The following is a 22212-nucleotide window of genomic DNA, read 5'->3' on the forward strand; positions in this document are numbered from 1 at the left end:
GGGGGCGTTACAGAGCGGCACAGCTGGAATTCCAGGATGATGTTCAGGCTTGGGAGCGGGGACCTCCATGCTTCCAACCCCCAGGTGGGAGCAGAGCTAGAAAGGCACACCGCCCAGGAAAAAATCAATGGTCCGCCCAAGGTACAGCAGAAGCGGCCTCCTTTCCCAAGGAGGCGGACTTCCTCCTCCGGGGGAATCCCTCCCTGGCTGGGAGGAGCAGGGGCCCTTCCTCTTGGTGGCCTCGGGACATTCAGCAGGTGCTGGCACAGGCCCTTGCTGGGAGGTGGGGTGGGCAGGAGCCAGCCTGGAGGAGGGGCTCAGAGTCAGCAAGCACACGGGAACCCGGAACCCTGTGTGCCGGGGAGGAATCCTGCAGTGGCCGGGGGGCTTGGGGCTGCTGCTTTGTCTCTTCGTCCAGAGCCTTATGTAAGAGCTTTTCTCGGGAAACAGGAAGTCCTGCTTGCCAAGTTCAGCACAGGGAGTAGTGCAGGCCTTATTCCAACACACCCGGCCCAGCCTTAACCCCAGAACTCAGCCAGTTTCTTGCTTCCGTGCCCCTGGTTCTCCTCCCCACCGAGCCCACCCCTCCTTTCCCACCTTCAGTCACCCCTAGTAAACTGCCCCAGTGATCTCTGCTGTGCCTGAGCCAGAGGGTCTTTCACCCTCGCCCTGACCCTGGACACTGCCCAGCTTGGCCCCCCATCCTGCTCCTGGCACCATGCCCTCTCGCCAGCCAACCTTCCCTCCCCCAACCCTGGGGCCGCCCTAGGGTTCCTGCGCACTGGCTGTTCCTCCTGGGTGTCACTGGCAGCCCCGTCCTTCCTAGAGGGACTGGAACCTAATTCTCCTGAGGCTGAGGGAGGGTGGAGGGTCTCAAGGCAACACTGGCCCCACGACGGAGTGCCAGGAGCACTAACAGTACCCTTAGCTTGCTTTCCTCCTCCCTCCTTTTTATTCTCAAGTTCCTTTTTATTTCTCCTTGCGTAACAACCTTCTTCCCTTCTGCACCACTGCCCGTACCCCTACCCGCCCCGCCACCTCCTTGTTACCCCACTCTTGAAGCCACAGCTGTTGGCAGGGTCCCCAGCTCATGCCAGCCTCATCTCTTTTCTCGCTAGCCCCCAAAGGGCCTCCAGGCAACATGGGGGTTCCGGTCAGAGAGCCGGCACTCTCAGTTGCCCTCTGGTTGAGTTGGGGTGCAGCTCTGGGGGCTGTGGCTTGTGCCATGGCTCTGCTGACCCAACAGACAGAGCTGCAGAGCCTCAGGAGAGAGGTGAGCCGGCTGCAGAGGACAGGAGGGCCCTCCCAGAAGGCAGAAGGGTATCCCTGGCAGAGTCTCCCGGAGCAGGTGAGTGAGGGGAGGAGGGTGTCTGGGAGAGAAGGATGGTTAGCATGGGGGGGGGGTCTCTGGGCCTCCTGGTCTGCAAAGTTTCAAGGGGGTGCAAGAGAGGGTCTCCGGTTTGGAAGTCAGGGGCGCGGCCATTCCAGGAAAGGAAACTGTTAAAGGTTAATGCTTCTCATACCTAACAAATCCTGGAGGGCAGCCAGCACCAACACTCCGGTTGCTGGGAAAAGGTGCATGAGAGATTTGAGGCATTTCGGGGGCAGGGGAGGGCTGGGAAGGAAGGCTGGCTGGGACTCTTGCATCTCAATCTAACCCTGATCCTCTTTCCATGAGCAGAGCTCCGATGCCCCGGAAGCCTGGGAGAATGGGGAGAGATCCCGGAAAAGGAGAGCAGTGCTCACCCAAAAACAGAAGAGTGAGGCTTCCAGGGTGCAGCAGGGGTGGGAGGTGTGCAGCAGCATGGGGATTGTAAGCCCGAGTCAGGGTGAGGGTGGAGGCTGCCAACAGCACAACGGGGAAAAGTGGACACGGCTGAGATTCCCTCCTTCTCTCCTCAGAGCAGCACTCCGTCCTGCACCTGGTTCCCATTAACGCCACCTCCAAGGGTTAGCACTGTTTTAAATATGGCTTTGGGGAGGGGCAATAACCAGCAACTCTCGGGCTGGCACTTGGGCTCAAGGGGTTCTTATAGGTGAAAGGGGAAGAACCAAAAAGGATCTGAGAGTGCCAAGAAATCCTGACCGACACACTTCTCACCTCCAGATGACTCCGATGTGACCGAGGTGATGTGGCAACCAGCTCTCAGGCGTGGGAGAGGCCTACAGGCCCAAGGATATGGTGTCCGAATCCGGGATGCTGGAGTTTATCTGCTGTATAGCCAGGTAACCCCGCCACACTCTGAGCTTCACAAGGGGCCTCTTTGGCCCGATACTGAGGGTTCCTGACCCCTCTATTCATACCAAACCTAGCAGACCCTTCATTCTTCCCTCGTTATCGCTCCTGAGGCCTCCCAGAACTGAGCCAGGCCATCCTGTTTTCTTCAACATCTCCCTTTCCTGCCAGGTCCTGTTTCAAGACGTGACTTTCACCATGGGTCAGGTGGTGTCTCGAGAAGGCCAAGGAAAGCAAGAGACTCTATTTCGATGTATAAGAAGTATGCCCTCCCACCCGGACCGGGCCTACAACAGCTGCTATAGCGCAGGTGAGAGCCGTGTGGGCAGCCGAAAGCAGGACATCTCTGACAGGGGGTGCAGTGCAGGGAGCTACCAATTGGAGGGAGGCTGGAAACCTAAACAGAGGCGGACCTCTTCATTCTGAGGAGTGAAGTGAGTGCAGAATGCCTGGGTCCTTACAGGAGGTAGAGGAACGGTGGAGCTGGAAAGGCAGGGGGAAGCAGGGCATCTGGATGGCTGTGCTTCACTGTGAATCTACTTTCTCTCTTTTCTCAGGTGTCTTCCATTTACACCAAGGGGATATTCTAAGTGTCATAATTCCCCGGGCAAGGGCGAAACTTAACCTCTCTCCACATGGAACCTTCCTGGGGTTTGTGAAACTGTGATTGTGTTATAAAAAGTGGCTCCCAGCTTGGAAGACCAGGGTGGGTACATACTGGAGACAGCCAAGAGCTGAGTATATAAAGGAGAGGGAATGTGCAGGAACAGACGCGTCTTCCTGGGTTTGGCTCCCGGTTCCTCACTTTTCCCTTTTCATTCCCACCCCCTAGACTTTGATTTTACGGATATCTTGCTTCTGTCCCCCATGGAGCTCCGAATTCTTGCCTGTGTGTAGATGAGGGGCGGGGGACGGGCGCCAGGCATTGTCCAGACCTGGTCGGGGACCACTGGAAGCATCCGGAACGGCACCACCATCTAGCGGCCGCTCGAGGGAAGCACCTGCCGGTTGGCCGAAGTCCACGAAGCCGCCCTCTGCTAGGGAAAACCCCTGGTTCTCCATGCCACACCTCTCTCCAGGTGCCCTCTGCCTCTTCACCCCCACAAGAAGCCCTATCCTACGCCATTCTCTCCAAATATCGGACCCCAGTTTCCATCACTATCTCCAAAGATGTATCTATTATGCGCCCGTCTACAGGGGGTGCCCGACGAGGACGGTGCCTTCGCAGTCAAATTACTCTTCGGGTCCCAAGGTTTGGCTTTCATGCGCTCCATTGCCCCGGCGTGGCAGGCCATTCCAAGCCCTTCCGGGCTGGAACTGCTGTCGGGGGAGCCTCGGATGTATCGTACGCCCTGGTGTTGGTGTTGCCTCACTCCTCTGAGCTCTTCTTTCTGATCAAGCCCTGCTTAAAGTTAAATAAAAGAGAATGAATGATACCCCGGCTCCATTTCCCCCACTGCCTCGCCTCAGCCCGGTCCTCGTACGGGGATCTCCCGCCCTCCTGGCTCTCCTGTGGCGCGCCCCGCGCCGGACCAAGGTACTAGGGGCGCCGCTAGGGTCAGGCCGGCGAGAGCGGAGAAGACAGAGCGCGGCGCAAAAGGGAAAGTGGCTGGGACGCCACGCGCGGCCGGGAGGCAGATGTGCGCAGGCGCAGTCCTGTGTACCGCTGTGGGCGGGCCGGTCCCGTGGCGCCGGCGTCCTCGGGTAGGCGGGACTGGGCGCTTGGTGGCCGCGCCGGCGCTCTTCGCCGGGTGTGACGTACTAATCGTGCGCCGACACTGCCGGTGGGCCCGGGGCTCGCGGGAGGGGAAGGAGGAGGAGGGGGGGAGGAGTGGCGGCGGCGGTGGCGCTGGTGGTGGCGGTGGTGCTGGTGGTGGCGGTGGCGGTGGCGGAGGTGGAGGTGGAAGCTGAAGCTGAAGCAGAGCCAGAGGCGGCGCGGCGGGGTGTTCGGCGGCGCGGCACGCGGCCCAGAAGCGTTGGAATCCTGAATTGAGACGGCTGCGCCTGAAGACAGCAGGAGTGGCGGGGCCGCCGCCGTCGCCGGAGAGATGAGCCGGGAAGCTTGAGGCCGGAGACGCCCGCCCTCGGGCCCGTCTGCCCGGCTTCCCCGCTCGCGGTGAGGACGCCCCCTCCCCTCCCCCCAGCCCTGCCTTGGCCTCTCCCATTCCTGGGCCTCGCTTCCACCCAACCGGGGCCCAGAGGCCCGCAAAAGGGCTTCTTAAGGCCCGTGTGCGCCCAGCCATCCAAGCCCGTGGCACCGGACTGGTGCCGGGTTGCATTCTGGTCCCCGATGATGAAGTAGGAGGGGGCTGGCCCGGCCTGGCTCGTGCGCCCCGTTCTGTCCCAGCGCCTTGATTCAGTTCCCTTTAAGTTTCCTTCAAAGTGCTTCCCCGTTCATCAGCCTCTGCCCCTGAACCATAGCCTTGGCATCCGCACCTGAGATGACCGCAGCCTTCCCACGCCCCCCGTTCATCCAGGGTGTTAGAGAACTCCCACTCCAGCCCACAGTTTCCACGTGCAAGTTGCATTCTCCTCAGGTACCACGGTTATCATGTCCCTGAGGAAAGAAATTGCCCTTATTGGGCCCTCAAAGGACAGCCCAGGTGGTATTAAAATAAAGACGTAGAACCAGGTATTGCTATTGGGTTTGGCCTGGGGATCTTAGAAATAAGATTTCTGAGGCCTGGTGCTTAGCCATTTTCCCTTGTCTCTGAACTGGGGAGAGATGATGGCACAGACCCTAAAGGGCCCCTTGTGGATTGCGTTAACTGGGAAGATCTTAAGTTTGGAGTTTTGCGTTTTTCTGCTTTTCTTTATTTGCATCTGAATCCAGAGGAGGCATGGCCAGGAAGAGAGGCAGGATCTGCGCTGGCGTGATGCTTAGATTTTGATATTCTTGATCTTTGTTTTTCAGGGTACTGGAAGATGAAAGAGACTATACAAGGGACCGGGTCCTGGGGGCCTGAGCCTCCTGGACCCGGCATACCCCCAGCTTACTCAAGTCCCAGGCGGGAGCGTCTTCGTTGGCCCCCACCTCCCAAACCCCGACTCAAGTCAGGTGGAGGGTTTGGGCCAGATCCTGGGTCAGGGACCACAGTGCCAGCCAGACGCCTCCCTGTCCCCCGACCCTCTTTTGATGCCTCAGCAAGTGAAGAGGAGGAGGAAGAGGAGGAGGAGGAGGATGAAGATGAAGAGGAGGAAGTGGCAGCTTGGAGGCTGCCCCCCAGATGGAGTCAGCTGGGAACCTCCCAGCGGCCCCGCCCTTCCCGCCCCACTCATCGAAAAACCTGCTCACAGCGCCGCCGTCGAGCCATGAGAGCCTTCCGGATGCTGCTCTACTCAAAAAGCACCTCGCTGACATTCCACTGGAAGCTTTGGGGGCGCCACCGGGGCCGGCGGCGGGGCCTCGCACACCCCAAGAACCATCTTTCACCCCAGGAAGGGGGTGCGACGCCACAGGTGCCATCCCCCTGTTGTCGTTTTGACTCTCCCCGGGGGCCACCTCCACCCCGGCTGGGTCTGCTAGGTGCTCTCATGGCTGAGGATGGGGTGAGAGGGTCTCCACCAGTGCCCTCTGGGCCCCCCATGGAGGAAGATGGACTCAGGTGGACTCCAAAGTCTCCTCTGGACCCTGACTCGGGTAAGGTGGGAAAGGGGTGTGGGGTGGGGATGGGGGGAAAGGGGTTAGGGAGGGATAAGAGCCTGGAGCACCAGGAGCCTGTTGCCATGGTGAGAGTTGGGCTTAGGGAAAGTAGGATGGCAGAGTGACAGCTCCAGAAGAGCTGCAAAATATCTCCATTAAGCCCCACTTTGAGCAGAAAGTAAGCTTGGGAGTGAGCCTGGCTGTTTCCCAGTCAGAACTAGGAAACAGATTCCCTAAGTAGGTATCCTGTGGTCTTGAGCGCAGATGCGAAAGGGGAGCTGTGGTTTAGAAAAATCCTGTCCACACGGAATCCCTCCTCGGCCTCTCAGTATAAGAACCCCTGTGTGTACATCTCCAGAGAGCGCCACTCCCACAGTGGTGGGATGGGATCTCTCCCGGTAGTGGAGTACATCATCTTACAGTTGTGAAATAATATTTCCCTTTCGGAGAACTCCAGCCAAACAATTTCAGGCTCTCTACGTCTTTATTACATATTCAACTATTCATTGAGCCATTACAATATGCTGGGTACTGTGCTAGGTGTTTGGCATATAGTGGTGACAAATATCCCTGAAGTTTTCATGTCTAATTGCTAATCCTTTTTCTTTCTTCTGTCTATGAGTAGGAACTCTCTCCGTCCCTGTAGAATCTCTTGGACATGTTTATCTCATGCTTATGGGGTCCCTGTTTCTTGGAGTGGGATTGACATTGGTGGATTCTGCTTCAGTGTATCCTTCTCGCGGTCTTCTTTGCGTGCATGAGTTAACCGTGTGCATTCCATTGTCCTTTCCCCTAGGCCAATCTCTCATGCCCATTCCATTTCCCCTGCCTTATAGGCCTCCTTTCATGTACTCTGCCCAACGGTTTTGGGGGACCATCTGGGCCAGAAGGGGAGCGCAGCTTGGCACCCCCTGATGCCAGCATCCTCATCAGCAATGTGTGCAGCATCGGGGACCATGTGGCCCAGGAGCTTTTTCAGGGCTCAGATTTGGGCATGGCAGAAGAGGCAGAGAGGCCTGGGGAGAAAGCCGGCCAGCACAGCCCCCTGCGAGAGGAGCATGTGACCTGCGTACAGAGTAAGGAGCCCTTGGGCAACTAGCCTCTGCCTCCACCCACTCCTAAAGTAAAGTCTGGAGGCCTTACCCCTCCTCTCTCCCTTTCCACCAGGCATCTTGGACGAATTCCTTCAAACATATGGCAGCCTCATACCCCTCAGCACTGATGAGGTAGTGGAGAAATTGGAGGACATTTTCCAGCAGGAGTTTTCCACGCCTTCCAGGTGAGGCTTGAAAGCCCTCCTTCAAAGGAGGGCTGGGGCCTCAGGGACGTAGGGACGTAGAGAGAATACTGCTGCCTTTTCTCCCATAGGGCTGTACTTGGGGGAGGAGGAAGCTAGAGCTGAAGGGGAGGACTCTGCAGGCAAGGTGCCGAGTCCTTGGAAGCTGATGGGAGAGTCTTTACCTGGGACCCTGACATGTTCTACTTGAGTAGTCATGTTCTTTCTGGGCAGTGGGCCTTTCGCGGGTCCTCAGAAGGACCCATCATGAGCCGAATAAAAGGGGGTCAGTTAGAATTTGTATTCTAGGGAGTAGTAGGTATTTCTGTGTGCCCCAGCTGCATCAACTTTTGTGTGACTCCACCCTTGGCCTACTCAGGAAGAGCCTGGTGTTGCAGCTGATCCAGTCATACCAGCGGATGCCAGGCAATGCCATGGTGAGGGGCTTCCGTGTGGCCTATAAGCGGCATGTGCTGACCATGGATGACTTGGGGACCTTGTATGGACAGAACTGGCTCAATGACCAGGTGAGAAAGGGTAGAGAAACAGGCCTGAGAGGGGATTCAGGGAGCAGGGTGTCTGGGGCCCTCTGCATGGGGGAGCCCTGTACCCATGCCGCACCCTCCATGGCAAGCTGCCTCCCATCTTCTCCCCAGGTGATGAACATGTATGGAGACCTGGTCATGGACACAGTCCCTGAAAAGGTAGGCCCAACCAGATAGGTCAGTACCCAGAAGAACTTCTGCAGTTTTAAGCAGCTTTTTAAGCTCCTTTCATCCTTTTCATTTTACATAGAGAGGGTCTCTGTTTCAGGGAGAGAGGTGGTAGTGGTAGTGTATTAATTTCAAATCTGTAATCTTGGCCCTGGATGTATCAGTTGTTTTCCTTTCTGCCGGTATTTAGTGTTTTTCCCTATGGCCAGCCCCAAGAATCGGGATGGGATCCTATTGTAAAACAAGGTTAAAAAAACAAAAAAGGCTGCCAGGCATGGTGGCTCGTGCCTGTAATCCCAGCACTTTCGGAGGCTAAGGCGGGCAGATCACCTGAGGTTGGGAGTTCAAGACCAGACTGACCAACATGGAGAAACCCTGTCTCTACTAAAAATATAAAATTAGCTGGGCATGGTGGCGCATGCCTGTAATCCCAGTTACTCAGGAGGCTGAGGGAGGAGAATTGCTTGAACCTGGGAGGCGGAGGTTGCGGTGAATCGAGCTCACGCCATTGCACTCCTGCCTGGGCAACAAGAGCAGAATTCTGTCTCAAAAAAAAAAAAAAAAAAAAAAAGACAACAAAACAAGTTTGGGTGTGGTGACTCATCCCTGTAATCCCAGCACTTTGGGAGGCCAAGGCAGAGGGATCACCTGAGGTCAGGAGTTCGAGACCAGCCTGGCCAACATGGTGAAACCTTGTCTCTACTAAAAATACGAAAAAGTTAGCTGGGTGTAGTGGCGGGTGCCTATAGTCTCAGCTACTCGGGAGGGTGAGGCGGGAGAATTGCTTGAACCCAGGAGGCGGAGGTTGCAGTGAGTCGAAATCATGCCACTGCACTCCAGCCTGGGCGACAGAGCAAGGCCCTGCCTCAAAAAAAAAAAAAAAAAAAAAAAGGCCTGGTTTGTTGATTCATGCCTATAATCTCAATGCTCTGGGAGGCCGATGCAGGCAGGCAGACAGATTGCTTGAGGCCAGGAGTTTGAGACCAACCTGGGCAACATAGTGAGACCCTGTCTCTACCAAAAAAAAGAAAAAAAACCCAAAAACCCAGAATTTGTTTTTACTGTCAGTGGACTGAGGAGGGGAGACTTAGTGGGAGAGTCTGAAGTCTTTTAATTCCATTGAGCTTTTTTGTGTCATTGGCACAGGTGCATTTCTTCAATAGTTTCTTCTATGATAAACTCCGTACCAAGGGTTATGATGGGGTGAAAAGGTGGACCAAAAACGTGAGTTTTGAATTGACATCTACTTGTGTAATGCCTTTGCCTCTAAAGAATGAGAGTCTTGTTTTCTATGAGCCCTTTCCCTGACTGTGTTCATTCAGTCTGTCAAAGATTAAACGTCTCCTGTGTGTGTAGGCACTAAAGATACAGTATTAAATAAGGAAAACTTGCCCTTGTGGAGTGAGAATACAGTTAAATTGCAGCTAGCGATAAGTGCTGTGGGCAGATCAAAACAGAGTAATGTGAGGCCGGGTGCAGTGGCTCACGCCTGTAATCCCGGCACTTTGGAAGGCCAACTTGGGTGGATCACCTGAGGTCAGGAGTTCGAGACTAGTCTGGCCGACATTGAGAAACCCTGTCTCTATTAAAAATACAAAAATTAGCCCTGTGTGGTGGCAGATGGCCTGTTAATAAGCCCAGCTATTCCGGGAGGCTGAGGCAGGAGAATTGCATCAACCTGGGAGGCAGAGGGTTGCAGTGAGCCGAGACCCCCCACCATTGCACTCCAGCCTGGGGCAACAAGAGCAAAACTGTCTCAAAAAAAAAAAAAAAAAAAAAAAACCCAGAGTACTGGGAGTGTGGAAAGTGGGTACTTTAGATTGGGTGGTCTAGGAAGGCCTCTCATAGCTGAGACTTGAATGATGAGCAGCCAGCCATTTTCAGATCTGGGAGAGGAGTGTTTAGGCAAAGGGACCAGCAAGTACACAAGACCCATAGTGAAAAGAACAGAGGGCTTGTGGGGGTGACCTGTGTAGTTGGCACAGAGTGAGCAAAGGGAGACCGATACAAAATTCGGTCAGAGTAGATCATGTAGGACATACGACATATACAGCAGGCTGAGGAGGGGTTGTATTGTGCGTATACTGAGAAACCACTGAGTTTTCTGTTTTAAACTCCTGTTTCAATGATAGATTGAAAGGGGGGCAAGAACGGAAGCAGGAACAGAGCACAGTAGTCCAGGTGAGAAACTTGAACTGGAGTGCTAAAGGAAGAGAGAGAGAGTAGTTTTACGTAGGATACATTTTACAAGTAAAACCAGTAGGACTGACAGGCTCTGTGATACTGAGAGATACATATTTGGTCTCCTGACCAGGCTCCTGGCATTCCACTTGTAAAATCCTTGGAATCTCCAGTGATGTGTGTTTTGTATGCTGATGAGTTGATTCATGGCTAGCCCCTCTAGGTGGCTTCATGATTAGAGGGTTGGAACTTTCAGCTTCACCCCCACCAGCTTCCAGGGAGGGGAAAGGGGCCGAAGGTTAAAGCAATCACTGAGGATCAGTGATTTAATCAGTCATGCCTAGTAGTGAAGCCTCTAAAAACCTGAAAGCGGCCGGGCGCGGTGGCTCAGGCCTGTAATCCCAGCACTTTGGGAGGCCGACGCGGGCAGATTGCAAAGTCAAGAGATTGAGACCAGCCTGGCCAACATGGTGAAACCCTGACTCTACTAAAAATATGAAAATTAGCTGGGCGTGGTGGTGGGTGCCTGTAGTCCCCAGGAGGCTGAGGCAGGAGAATCGCTTGAACCCCCGAGGCAGAGGTTGCAGTGAGCGGAGATAGTGCTGCTGCACTCCAGCCTGGGTGACAGAGTGAGACTCTTTCTCAAAAAAGAACGAAAAAAAAAAAACCCGAGAGGAGGAGTTTGGAGACATTCTAGATAACTGAAGGCATGGAGGTTCCCGCAGGATGGCCTCCAGACCTCTTCCCAGTACCTTGCCCTGTGCATCTTTTCATGGCCTCCAGGCCTCTTCCCAGTACCTTGCCCTGTGCATCCTTTCATCTGTACTCTGTACTACCCTTTGTAATAAACTGGTAAATGTGTTTCCATGAGTTCTGTCAGCTGCTCTAGCAAATTAATCAAATTCAGGGAGGGGGTCATGGGAACGCTGATCTAACTAGTTGATGAGAAGCACAGATTAAAAAAAACCTGGGGCTTAGGACTGACATCAGAATTGGGGGCAGCCTTGTGAGACTGAGCCCTAAACCTGTGACACATTATCTCCAGGTAGATAGCGTTGGAATTGAATTGGGGGATACCCAGCTGTGTCCACTGCAAAATTGCTTGCTTGGTCATTGGTGGAGAGAAAGCCCCACACACTTCTTGGTGACCACAGGTTACAGAAGTATTTTGTGTTGTGAGAGTATAGAAGGAAAGATTTGTTTTTTCCTCCACAGGTTGGATGTGGGAAACGAAGAAAAAGATAGAAGTGGAGGATGATGCCTAGGTTTTTGGCCTATGTAACGGGAAAAGTGGAAGAGGAACAGGTTGCGGGAGGAAAGTCAAGAGTTCTGTGGTTTCCCTGCCCTCCCATTCAAAGGCCAGGAAATTTCTACAGCTAGGCAGGATGATTGGCTCTAGCATTCCTTAATTTCAGTCCTCAAATTCAAGAGCTTACACCCTCAGGGATCTTCTTCCACTTCTCCCAGTAGAGGGAAGGGTGGTGACACACAGTGCAAAACGTGTTGGCCTTCTTCATACTGAGTTTGAGTCCCACTTCTGTCATTTCTTTCTTTTATGACCTTGTGCAAGTCACTACTTTCCAAGCTGCAATTTCCTCATCTGTTAGGTTGAATGTGAGAACTTCCTGGTAGGATTGTTATGAGCATTAACTGAGTGTTTACTTTGTGCTGTATGTTGTTCTAAGTGTATTATGAATATTCACTAGTTTAATTCTCATAACAAATGGATGAGGTGTAGGTACTACTATTTTCACTCTCTGGCAGATAAGGAAACTGAGGTATAGAAGATTATTAACTAGGTTGCCCAGTCATAAGCCAGTAAATGGAGGAGCTGGATTTGAATTCTGGCAAGCTGCAGAATCCTGGGCCTGGGTTCTTAGCTGCTAAGTACTTCTCCCTTTAAAGTGTGAAAAGTGCCTGCCCATTATGGATTCTCAAGTGTTCGTTCTGCTGTCACCTCCATTGTCCGACCTTCCTCCTTTACCCCCGAAGAGCCGAAACATGCAGATCCTGAGCTTGCCCACGATCTAGGGCCTGGGTCTTCTGTTCTTTCACTTGGCTCCCTTACCTGTGTCTCTGTTCCTCTCTAGAACCTTCATGGCAAAAAGCAAGACTTCTGTGTGTTGTACCTGACCTGTGGCACTGTCTCTTTAGGTGGACATCTTCAATAAGGAGCTACTGCTAATCCCCATCCACCTGGAGGTGCATTGGTCCCTCATCTCTGTCGATGTGAGGCGACGCACCATCACCTATTTTGACTCGCAGCGTACCCTAAACCGCCGCTGCCCTAAGGTTTGAGGGGGTAGGAGAGAGATGGGCAAAACGTGGGGAGGTGCAGTGGCAAGGCATTGCAGGAAGAAGGGTGTGCTTTGGGCCTTTGAGGGGCAACCTGGGCATGATGTCTGCCACCACTACCCACCATACTGTGTTCATTTGGGAGATTCAGGGCATCACTTTCTCTCCCCACCCACGTAGCATATTGCCAAGTATCTGCAGGCAGAGGCGGTAAAGAAAGACCGACTGGATTTCCACCAGGGCTGGAAAGGTTACTTCAAAATGGTGAGTTTCCTGAGGAAGGGGTATAGGGTGTTGGTGGGGATAGTGGTAGAAGGCAGAAATTGAAGCCTTACCCCTGGGAGTCTCCATGTGAAGGGCCTGCTTTTTTTCTCTTCTCTAGAATGTGGCCAGGCAGAATAATGACAGTGACTGTGGTGCTTTTGTGTTGCAGGTAAGCAGATGATGGGGCCACCTCCTCTAGCTCTGAAGTCAGTTGGGTTAAAAGGTTGGGAGGCTGTTCTGTATCCCCTCATTTGGCTCATAGTCAGTTGTGCAGCAGGAAGTAATCTGTTTTAGAACACCAAGACCCTGGCTTCACTGGTCCTCTTCTGGGCTTCTTCATCCCACATTGGGACTGGGTGTCTGGTCTTGGGCCTCTGGCCTTGATAGAGCTTCCTGCTAACCTCCAACTCAGTGTATTTTCTCCATCTAAAACATTCTATCGTGTACCAAGTAGGAACATTAGCTTTAGAGTCAGGCTGTTTTTGAACCCCAGGCTATGGGACCCTGACTCCCTTTGTATGTGAAGTGGGCATGTTCTCTGAAAGATGGAGACACATCTAACATGAAATGTGTAGCACAGGTCCTGACACAGGGGGTTTCTCATGGCCTGCTTTGTTAACACCCAGTATTGCAAGCATCTGGCCCTGTCTCAGCCATTCAGCTTCACCCAGCAGGACATGCCCAAACTTCGTCGGCAGATCTACAAGGAGCTGTGTCACTGCAAACTCACTGTGTGAGCCTCGTACCCCAGACCCCAAGCCCATTAATGGGAAGGGGGACATAGGAGTCCCTTCCCAGGAAACTCCAGTCCCTTTCCCCTCTCGCCTCTTCCCACTCAGTTCCCTTTGGTTTTTCATATTTAAATGTTTCGATTTCTGTATTTTTTTTTTTCTTTGAGAGAATACCTGTTGATTTTTGATGGGCAGGGGGTGGCTACAGAAAAGCCCCTTTCTTCCTCTGTTTGCAGGGGAGTGTGGCCCTGTGGCCTGGGTGGAGCAGTCATCCTCCCCTTTCCCCGTGCAGGGAGCAGGAAATCAGTGCTGGGGGTGGTGGGTGGGCAATAGCATCACTGCCTGCCAGATCCTCAAACTTTTTTATATATATATATATATATATATAAATGCCACGGTCCTGCTCTGGTCAATAAAGGATCCTTTGTTGATACTTAAGTGGTGGTCTTCCTTAAAGGGCCTCAAATTAGTGGATGCTTAGCTCAGACCTTCCAGCCAGGCTCTTGAGACTAAAGGGGTCAGCTTTGGCCGGGCGCGGTGGCTCAAGCCTGTAATCCCAGCACTTTGGGAGGCCGAGACGGGCGGATCACGAGGTCAGGAGATCGAGACCATCCTGGCGAACACGGTGAAACCCCGTCTCTACTAAAAAAATACAAAAAACTAGCCGGGCGAGGTGGCGGGCGCCTGTAGTCCCAGCTACACAGGAGGCTGAGGCAGGAGAATGGCGTAAACCCGGGAGGCGGAGCTTGCAGTGAGCTGAGATCCGGCCACTGCGCTCCAGCCCCGGCGACGGAGCGAGACTCCGTCTCAAAAAAAAAAAAAGGGGGTCAGCTTTCCATCCCTGGCTCAGACACTGCCAACACCATGTCTTCACCCAAACAAATCCCCCAGATAGGAGCAGAGGGGAGGAAGGAGGGAAAGTAGGTATGCCTCAAGAATAAGGGCGTCCGAGAGGGAAGCTGGGGAACTGGACACAAGGGACTGGGGAGGGGACCAGCCAGGATTCATGATAGTACCCCAAAGCCCTTTACAGTTTTCTTTCATCCCTCCATCCTCCAGCCAGGGGAATCCTCCTGTCCCTAGGATATCGCTCTTGATTCCTTCATCCTTGGCACACGTCCAGGCGGTGTCGAATCCATCTTTGCTACAGGGGAAAACAAATTAACATTTGAGTCCAGTGGGGACCGGGAGCAGAAGTAAAGGGAAGTGATAACCCCCAGAGCCCGGAAGCCTCTGGAGGCTGAGACCTCGCCCCCCTTGCGTGATAGGGCCTACGGAGCCACATGACCAAGGCACTGTCGCCTCCGCACGTGTGAGAGTTCAGGGCCCCAAGATGGCTGCCAGGCCTCGAGGCCTGACTCCTGTATGTCACTTCCGTACCGGCGAGAAAGGCGGGCCCTCCAGCCAATGAGGCTGCGGGGCGGGCCTTCACCTTGATAGGCGTTCGAGTTATCCAATGGTGGCTGCATGCCAGAGCGCCTAGGAACTAACGTCACGCCGAGTTGCCGAGCGCCGGCAGGCGGGGCCGGGGCAGCCAAGCCAATGCGATGGCCGGGGCGGAGTCGGGCGCTCTATAAGTTGTCGATAGGCGGGCACTCCGCCCTAGTTTCTAAGGATCATGTCTGCGAGCCAGGATTCCCGGTAAGAAAGACATTTGCAAGAGATTGTGGCTGCTTACCTTTCCGCCCCCCTTCCGACAGGCCCGCTGGGGCTAGCTGAGAGGCCCAGCAGGGTTGCGGGGGAAACCGAGCCGGGGGGGAGGTCCGACCTGGGGGGGCGAGGGGGAAGATCCACGGCCTCCGCGGCCACCAGGGTCGAAGCGGAGGGCAGGGACAGCCCGGCTAGGGTCAGGCTTGCGAAGTTTGTTACGAGCCTTGACCCGAGGCGGTGCCGTGCGCGAAGCCCCGGCGCTGAGTGGCGAGACTGGGTCGCTACCTGGCGTGGGAAAGAAAGGTGGAGGCGGCCGCTACTGTGTGTGGCCCAGAGCCGGCAGGTCCGGTTGTCTCCCTGTGCCGGGGGAGGGACGGCGCGCGGGGTTCCGGAGGATTCTGACGGTACCACTCGCGAGAGGCGGGGGTGCCTGGTCCTCAGATCCAGTCACATCGTCGCGGCTAAAACACGGGTCGGGGAGAAGAAACCGGCCGTTCAGTGTGCTGGTTTTCTTGACGGCCAGGACTGAGCCTAACCCCGAGGAGCGGCCGCGTGAGGCACCAGGAGCCCACCCGGCGCCGGGCGGGCGGGTCCATTTTGCCGCACAAGCCGGGCTATTGGCAAACTGCGGATGGGCAGGTCCACTTTACTTCGGGGGTGAGCGGCCTGAGGTACGGGAGGGCGACGCTACTTCGCGACGGGGGCGGGCGGGAGGTGGATTGTTCCATGGAGGGGTGGGAGACGCCGCCGGGTGGTCGAGGGAGCGAGCACATGGTGGCTTGAGGCGTTCCCCTCCCCCAGTCTGCTTCGCTTCTAAGTGTTGTGCAATCTCCCCCTTTGCTAGCTCGGCTTGGGCTCATTGTGCGCGAGGCCGCCACCGCCCGCGGCCTCCCACATCCGGGCAACGCGAAGGGGGGTTCGGCTGGAGGGAGTGGGGGAGGGCGCGGGCGGGATGACGTGGGGGGAAGGGGATGTCCTACCCTCCGATCTGGGAGGTGAAGGGCGGGACTTCCGGCGCGCTGGTGCTGTGGTGGGAGGTGCACGCGCTGGGGCTTTAAGCGGCTGGGTCGGGCCCACGTGGACCTGGCGGCAAGCACCACCTCTGGGCGCCGTGAGCGCAGCGGCACGCCTGCCAGCCTGTCTTCAGAAAGGGTCCCCCTTATGTCGGGGGTTGCCTGGCCTGAGCCGCTGCCTGCATGGGGCAAAGGCCTCACGCAGTTTTATAGATACTCCTCTGGGTACCTTTTGGGAAACGGTGGGAGTTGGATCTGGAAGAGCAGGTTGATGGCATCATGCAGGCCACTCCTGACACAGCCCGGTTGTCAGGATTTCTGAGTGCTTCGGTCTGGCAGGGGACAAAATTTGTGCTTTAAACCAACAGATCCAGAGACAATGGCCCCGATGGGATGGAGCCCGAAGGCGTCATCGAGGTGAGACTGGACAAATGAAATTGTGTCCTCCCTCATTACAACTCTCAGCCTTACAGCTGTATAGAGTTAGAGTGGCGTCTTAGATTGATTTCCCAGCCCATCTAGAAGCAGCTGGTTTCCCTAAAGGGAGGAGGGGTTGTAAGCTTTGAGGGCTTTGGTTAGTAGGCGCCAGATCCTGTTCGCTCTGGGACTACAGCTCAGCCTCACCTTTTCCACGACTCAAACTTTAATTTCTTTGCATCCCATAGAGTAACTGGAATGAGATTGTTGACAGCTTTGATGACATGAACCTTTCAGAGTCTCTTCTCCGTGGCATCTACGCCTATGGTTTTGAGAAGCCGTCTGCCATCCAGCAGCGAGCCATTCTACCTTGTATCAAGGGTGAGAACTCTCAGTACCAGAAGACATTCTGGACTGTCCCTGACCTGGGTAGAGTGGCATCTGGTTGGTGGTGCCCATCTCATATCAGCCAGGGACAAAGCAACTCCTTGTTCATCCCAGCTTGGCTTCTGATCTGTGCCCATGCCTGGTTCATGCCTTGGACACATACGTTTCCTTTAAAGAGGTGGTATTGTAGCCAGCTTACACTTGTCTCTGCAGCCATAGTTCTAGTCCAGCTTGGTGTGCAACACTAGACGAGTTAATGACTGGTCCTTGTTTCTATCTGGTTCTCATTGTGTAACTGTGTTGACTGGTGAGGTAGTTTGTGAGCCATGAAATGCTTGGTTCATTGGTTACTTATTGGTCTCATTCACCTACAACTTGAATATCCCAAAGTGTATACTCTTTACCACATTTAACTCCTAATTTGTTTGTTTAGGTTATGATGTGATCGCTCAAGCCCAATCTGGGACTGGGAAAACGGCCACATTTGCCATATCAATTCTGCAGCAGATCGAATTAGATCTAAAAGCCACCCAGGCCTTGGTCCTGGCACCCACTCGAGAATTGGCTCAGCAGGTAAGAGTGGTTTCTGTTCCCTCCTTAAAGGCTGATTTAGGGATGATGGGCATAATCCAAGGACCAGAGAAGTGTTCTCTGATCACCACCTTGGGAGGAAGAGAGATGGGTGCCCTAACGCTCTCGAGACCTGCTGGGTTAATTAGAAGCTATTTCTTACCCAAATGTAACCATCACTTCCTCCACCCATTTCCTGAGTCAAATGGGAAGGCTCTTGGGTGAAGCCTGGCTGGCTGGGCAAGTTTGGTGGCTGTGTTCTGAATAAGCACCATCACCATGGGCTAAGAGACACCTCAGTGGTGGGGGTGCTATTATGGTAGTCAGAGCAGATGGACAGTGGACAGTTTTGTTGTTTGGTTTTTTATGTTTGGTTTTTTTTTGTTTGTTTTTTTTTTGGGAGACAAGAGTCTGTGTCACTCAGGCTGGAGTGTAGTGGCGCTATCTCAGCTTACTGCAAGCTCCGCCTCCCGGGTTTACTCCATTCTCCTGCCCTCAGCCTCCCAAGTAGCTGGGACTACAGGCGTCTGCCACCACGCCCAGCTAATTTTTTTGTATCTTTTAGTAGAGATGGGGTTTCACCATGTTAGCCAGGATGGTCTCGGTCTCCCAACCTCATGATCCACCCGCCTCAGCCTCCCAAAGTGCTGGGATTACAGGTGTGAGCCACCACGCCCAGCCGGACAGTCCTTTTTTCACCTTGGCTTAATGCCTAGAGCTGTTTCATGCCGGGGGCACACACAATTCTAATGCTGGACTTTTTCTGGGTCATGCTGCGACACTCATCTCAACTAGAGTATTGAGGCTCAGCATGTTTTTTAAATGTTCTGTGGCAGGTGCAATGATTATTCTGGGTGTGGATAATGTAAGAAGTTACAGCAGAGCTCCATTCTAAGGCACTTGGCTCTCAGTTTTCTCAGAGTGAACATGGCTCGTAGCTTTTGGTCCTCTGGTAGGAGTACAATAGGACATGGATATGCATCACCTGTTCTATAAAACTGGTTGCTGGCCGGGCGCGGTGGCTCACTTGTGTAATCCCAACACTTTGGGAGGCTGAGGCAGGCAGACCACTTGAGATCAGGAGTTGGAGACCAGCCTGGCCAACATAGTGAAACCCCATCTCTACTAGAAATATAAAAACTAGTTGGGCGTAGTGGCATGTGCCTGTTATCCCAGCTACTTGGGGGAGGCTCAGGCAGGAGAATTTAACCCAGGAGGCGGAGGCTGCAGTGAGCCGAGATTGTGCCATTGCACTCCAGCCTGGGCGATGAGCAAAGCTCTGTTTCAAAAAAAACAAAACAAAACTGGTTGCTGCATGACGAGGCAGTTGGTCAAATTAGCTTTCAGAAAGTTACGGGTTCTAAACATCTAGAGTAAGAAACTGAATTAATTATCTGAGCGGCCTTACTGTGAATCACTGTACACTCAGGAACCAGACTGAGTTGAAATCCTGTCTTTGCCACCTATTGACAGCACGATCTTAAGTGGATTTTAGCCTCTGCCTGTTTCTCAGCTGAATGTGAGTGTAATAATAGTGCATGCCCCAAAGTTGTTGGTTAGGAATAAATACATGAAAAACATTTAAGAATGGTGCCGGCCGGGCGCGGTGGCTCACGCCTGTAATCCCTGCACTTTGGGAGGCCGAGGCGGACGGATCACGAGGTCAGGAGATCGAGACCATCCTGGCTAACACGGTGAAACCCCGTCTCTACTAAAATACAAAAAATTAGCCGGGCGTGGTGGCGGGCGCCTGTAGTCCCAGCTACTCGGGAGGCTGAGGCAGGAGAATGGCGCGAACCTGGGAGGCGGAGCTTGCAGTGAGCCGAGATGGTGCCACTGCACTCCAGCCTGGGCGACAGAGTGAAGACTCCGCCTCAAAAAAAAAAAAAAAAAAAAAAAAAAGGAATGGTGCCTGGCACAGCTGTAGCTAATATGTGAGCACCTATCTTTCTCTGTGCTCAGATACAGAAGGTGGTCATGGCACTAGGAGACTACATGGGTGCCTCCTGTCATGCCTGTATTGGGGGCACCAACGTGCGTGCTGAGGTGCAGAAACTGCAGATGGAAGCCCCCCACATAATCGTGGGGACCCCTGGCCGAGTGTTTGATATGCTTAACCGGAGATACCTGTGTGAGTAATTCTGTTCTCCAACCCCTGGGTCACTTCGCTCTTGTGCATGCTTTCCAGTCTTTCAGTGTAAGCCAAAGTCATTCCCACAGATGCTGGTTTCCCTCTGGGGAAGAGCTGCTCTGTGATGGAGCCCATGCGTGTCATCTGAGCCTCTGGCTTCCCTGCCAGTGCAGCCCAGGCAGTGTCCTACTTCCCAGGGCTGTTTTCTGGCTTGGCGGGAACGTCCTGGGCAAAGGATCAGTCTTTGTACTCTGAGAGCAGACTACTCGGCCCCTCTCTGTTTTTTATCAACAAAGTTGGATACATCTCTCCTACATTTCCCTGATTATATGCTATATATTGGCTTTTTTTTCCTTCTCTAGCTCCCAAATACATCAAGATGTTTGTACTGGACGAAGCTGACGAAATGTTAAGCCGTGGATTCAAGGACCAGATCTATGACATATTCCAAAAGCTCAACAGCAACACCCAGGTGAGGGCGGCCTTGCTTGAATCGTTAATGATTCTGGAAGAAAAATATTAAGTGCCAGGGGAACCAAACTCTGGATTCTTGTCCTGAGCCTTTTTATGCATCCACTTCAGTTTTAGGTGTGGCTAGGGAAGGGAGCAGACCTTGGGAAGGATCCACTGCTCTAAGGCTGGCCTTTTTTTCCACTAGGTAGTTTTGCTGTCAGCTACAATGCCTTCTGATGTGCTTGAGGTGACCAAGAAGTTCATGAGGGACCCCATTCGGATTCTTGTCAAGAAGGAAGAGTTGACCCTGGAGGGTATCCGCCAATTCTACATCAACGTGGAACGAGAGGTGGGGCCCAGTGCAGGAGGCGGGCCTGGTAGTGAGTTGTTGGGTATAGCCCCTGACTGATTTTTGTCCCCTCACCTGCAGGAGTGGAAGCTGGACACACTATGTGACTTGTATGAAACGCTGACCATCACCCAGGCAGTCATCTTCATCAACACCCGGAGGAAGGTGGACTGGCTCACCGAGAAGATGCATGCTCGAGATTTCACTGTCTCTGCCATGGTGTGTTTGCCTGCTGCCAGCCCCTTGTGGGTCTGCCGATCAGAAGTGTCCTACTTTGAAGCCAGGGTTCCCGGAACCTATGTGCCTACCTGGTTTGTTTTCTCTTCTAGCATGGAGATATGGACCAAAAGGAACGAGACGTGATCATGAGGGAGTTTCGTTCTGGCTCTAGCAGAGTTTTGATTACCACTGACCTGCTGGTGAGTAGAGGGAATTGACAGGAAAGGCAGAAGGGAGGATCCAAGGTGATTCCTGATCCAAGGTGATTCCCTCTCCAAGGGGACATCCAGTGCCCCTCTCAGGAAAGTAGCAGCTTGGAATAGAATCTGGCATGCCTAAGGCCTTTGGGGAACAGGGATGCTTATTTCCTCCGCCTTCCTTGGCTGCCTACATGGATGCCTAAGTGTCTCTTCGGGATAGTGTTCTCTCATGCACATGCTGAAGAGTTGTCTTTCTTGATGTAGGCCAGAGGCATTGATGTGCAGCAGGTTTCTTTAGTCATCAACTATGACCTTCCCACCAACAGGGAAAACTATATCCACAGGTAAGAGTAGATCTGGAACACTCTTCCACCCCCTCACGCCTGGCCCTCCCTGGGCTAAAGTTCCTGATGTTCCTCATCCCTTTCCTTGTTTTCCAGAATCGGTCGAGGTGGACGGTTTGGCCGTAAAGGTGTGGCTATTAACATGGTGACAGAAGAAGACAAGAGGACTCTTCGAGACATCGAGACCTTCTATAACACCTCCATTGAGGAAATGCCCCTCAATGTTGCCGACCTCATCTGAGGGGTTGTCCTGCCACCCAGCCCCAGCCAGGGCTCAATCTTGGGGGGCTGAGGAGCAGCAGGAGGGGGGAGGGAAGGGAGCCAAGGGATGGACATCTTGTCATTTTTTTTCTTTGAATAAATGTCACTTTTTGAGGCAAAAAAAGAAGGAACCGTGAACATTTTAGACACCCTTTTCTTTGGGGTAGGCTCTTGCCCCAGGCGCCGGCTCTTCTCCCAAAAAAACACTAATCCATTTCCCTAACCTAGTAACCTCCAGATCCCAGAGGCTCTCCTCACCTCAGCTGAGCTCCTTTGAAAGTGATTCAGGGGACTACGTCACTCAGCCTCATTTGCTGGACCAAATCTGGAGGGAGAACCCCTAAAACCCCTGAGTGAGGTTGCCCAGGGGGTTGTCCCCAGGTGGGGGGAAGCAGGGGAGAGAAAATGGTAGCCATTTTTACATTGTTTTGTATAGTATTTATTGATTCAGGAAACAAACACAAAATTCTGAATAAAATGACTTGGAAACTGCCTGTTTGGGCTTCTCATTTCTTAACTCCCCTTCCCTCTCCCACCTGCTACTGGGTGCATCTCTGCTCCCCCCTTCGCCAGCAGATAGTTACCTTTGGGCTGTGTTGCTTTCTTGTCACCATCTAAGAGTTCCCAGACACTGGAAAGCCATGTTCTCGGCTCTGAGAACGGTGATGCTGACTGGTAGTGCTGCCCCTCTGTAAAAGGCTGGGTGTGGATGATCACAAGCCCCTCACGTGCCTCAGCCAAGAGGAAGTACAGGGGTCAGCCCCGAGGTCCAGGGGAAAGGGGAGTGGAGACACTGATTTCCCTACCACTGAGGGAGGGGCCTGGGTCTCAGCTGTTCCCATAGCCACCTGCCACAACTGCCAAGCAAGTTTTGCTGAG

At 53.6% G+C, this 22212-nt stretch overlaps 3 protein-coding genes, 1 long non-coding RNA gene and 3 other non-coding genes across 23 annotated transcripts; 6 read left to right on the top strand and 1 right to left on the bottom strand.

Annotated features, from left to right (window-relative positions):
* Positions 1-209: 209 nt before the first annotated feature.
* On the top strand, positions 210-3672 carry TNFSF13 (TNF superfamily member 13). Of its 14 annotated transcripts, none has more exons than XR_012425210.1 (8): positions 210-257; positions 1119-1348; positions 1682-1792; positions 1903-1950; positions 2108-2226; positions 2408-2546; positions 2794-2942; positions 3069-3672. XR_012425210.1 is itself a non-coding variant. In XM_015437588.3 (8 exons), the coding sequence occupies exons 2-7, from the start codon at positions 1142-1144 to the stop codon at positions 2901-2903; spliced, it is 702 nt and encodes a 233-aa protein (XP_015293074.2). In that variant the 5' UTR covers positions 210-257; positions 1119-1141; the 3' UTR covers positions 2904-2942; positions 3069-3672. The 14 variants fall into 14 exon arrangements, 12 of the variants coding, with proteins under 12 accessions (XP_015293074.2, XP_045231369.1, XP_073874562.1 ...); XR_012425211.1 differs by having other exon boundaries at positions 2794-2887; XM_015437588.3 differs by having other exon boundaries at positions 1682-1760.
* A 317-nt stretch (positions 3673-3989) lies between these two features.
* SENP3 (SUMO specific peptidase 3) lies at positions 3990-13777 on the top strand. 2 transcript variants are annotated; one of them, XM_005582768.4, is made up of 11 exons: positions 3990-4352; positions 5151-5876; positions 6716-6955; positions 7047-7158; positions 7535-7682; positions 7812-7859; positions 9015-9092; positions 12204-12341; positions 12525-12608; positions 12727-12777; positions 13235-13777. In XM_005582768.4, exons 2-11 carry the CDS (start codon positions 5162-5164, stop codon positions 13343-13345), a joined length of 1725 nt encoding a protein of 574 aa, XP_005582825.1. In that variant the 5' UTR covers positions 3990-4352; positions 5151-5161; the 3' UTR covers positions 13346-13777. The 2 variants fall into 2 exon arrangements, with proteins under 2 accessions (XP_005582825.1, XP_015293071.1); XM_015437585.3 differs by lacking the exon at positions 7812-7859.
* Positions 9969-15559, bottom strand: LOC135967928 (uncharacterized). 2 transcript variants are annotated; one of them, XR_012425216.1, is made up of 3 exons: positions 15018-15154; positions 14356-14483; positions 9969-10071 (listed from the first exon to the last, which is right to left on the bottom strand). It is a non-coding gene; the product is annotated as an uncharacterized lncRNA (long non-coding RNA). The 2 variants fall into 2 exon arrangements; XR_010582253.2 differs by lacking the exon at positions 9969-10071 and having other exon boundaries at positions 13744-14483; positions 15018-15559.
* EIF4A1 (eukaryotic translation initiation factor 4A1) lies at positions 14942-21827 on the top strand. Of its 2 annotated transcripts, XM_074018460.1 has the most exons (12): positions 14942-14980; positions 15513-15660; positions 16371-16419; positions 16668-16800; positions 17240-17379; positions 19339-19507; positions 19870-19979; positions 20166-20309; positions 20391-20528; positions 20639-20728; positions 20993-21072; positions 21169-21827. In XM_074018460.1, exons 3-12 carry the CDS (start codon positions 16396-16398, stop codon positions 21311-21313), a joined length of 1173 nt encoding a protein of 390 aa, XP_073874561.1. In that variant the 5' UTR covers positions 14942-14980; positions 15513-15660; positions 16371-16395; the 3' UTR covers positions 21314-21827. The 2 variants fall into 2 exon arrangements, with proteins under 2 accessions (XP_073874561.1, XP_045231362.1); XM_045375427.3 differs by lacking the exon at positions 15513-15660.
* LOC123569629 (small nucleolar RNA SNORA48) lies at positions 16835-16969 on the top strand. The gene has a single exon (XR_006693444.2). It is a non-coding gene; the product is annotated as a small nucleolar RNA SNORA48 (small nucleolar RNA).
* Positions 19624-19766, top strand: LOC123569662 (small nucleolar RNA SNORD10). The gene has a single exon (XR_006693467.1). It is a non-coding gene; the product is annotated as a small nucleolar RNA SNORD10 (small nucleolar RNA).
* Positions 20784-20923, top strand: LOC123569616 (small nucleolar RNA SNORA67). The gene has a single exon (XR_006693431.1). It is a non-coding gene; the product is annotated as a small nucleolar RNA SNORA67 (small nucleolar RNA).
* Positions 21828-22212: the final 385 nt, after the last annotated feature.

The sequence above is a fragment of the Macaca fascicularis genome, chromosome 16, assembly GCF_037993035.2.
Source record: "Macaca fascicularis isolate 582-1 chromosome 16, T2T-MFA8v1.1".
Classification (NCBI taxonomy): Eukaryota; Metazoa; Chordata; class Mammalia; order Primates; family Cercopithecidae; genus Macaca; species Macaca fascicularis.

Excerpts from the sequence above, each read along its gene's own strand:
- EIF4A1 (XM_045375427.3), top strand. The coding sequence starts at position 14,958 with ATGTCTGCGAGCCAGGATTCCCG. Across the intron at positions 17,380-19,338 it reads CTCGAGAATTGGCTCAGCAG|ATACAGAAGGTGGTCATGGC; the intron begins GTAAGAGTGGTT and ends CTCTGTGCTCAG. Across the intron at positions 19,980-20,165 it reads AGCTCAACAGCAACACCCAG|GTAGTTTTGCTGTCAGCTAC; the intron begins GTGAGGGCGGCC and ends TTTTTCCACTAG.
- TNFSF13 (XM_005582761.5), top strand. The coding sequence starts at position 1,091 with ATGCCAGCCTCATCTCTTTTCTCGCTAGCCCCCAAAGGGCCTCCAGGC. Across the intron at positions 1,761-1,902 it reads GCTCACCCAAAAACAGAAGA|AGCAGCACTCCGTCCTGCAC; the intron begins GTGAGGCTTCCA and ends TTCTCTCCTCAG. Across the intron at positions 2,227-2,407 it reads TTTATCTGCTGTATAGCCAG|GTCCTGTTTCAAGACGTGAC; the intron begins GTAACCCCGCCA and ends CTTTCCTGCCAG.
- SENP3 (XM_005582768.4), top strand. The coding sequence starts at position 5,162 with ATGAAAGAGACTATACAAGGGACCGGGTCCTGGGGGCCTGAGCCTCCT. Across the intron at positions 7,683-7,811 it reads AGAACTGGCTCAATGACCAG|GTGATGAACATGTATGGAGA; the intron begins GTGAGAAAGGGT and ends TCTTCTCCCCAG. Across the intron at positions 12,778-13,234 it reads GTGGTGCTTTTGTGTTGCAG|TATTGCAAGCATCTGGCCCT; the intron begins GTAAGCAGATGA and ends GTTAACACCCAG.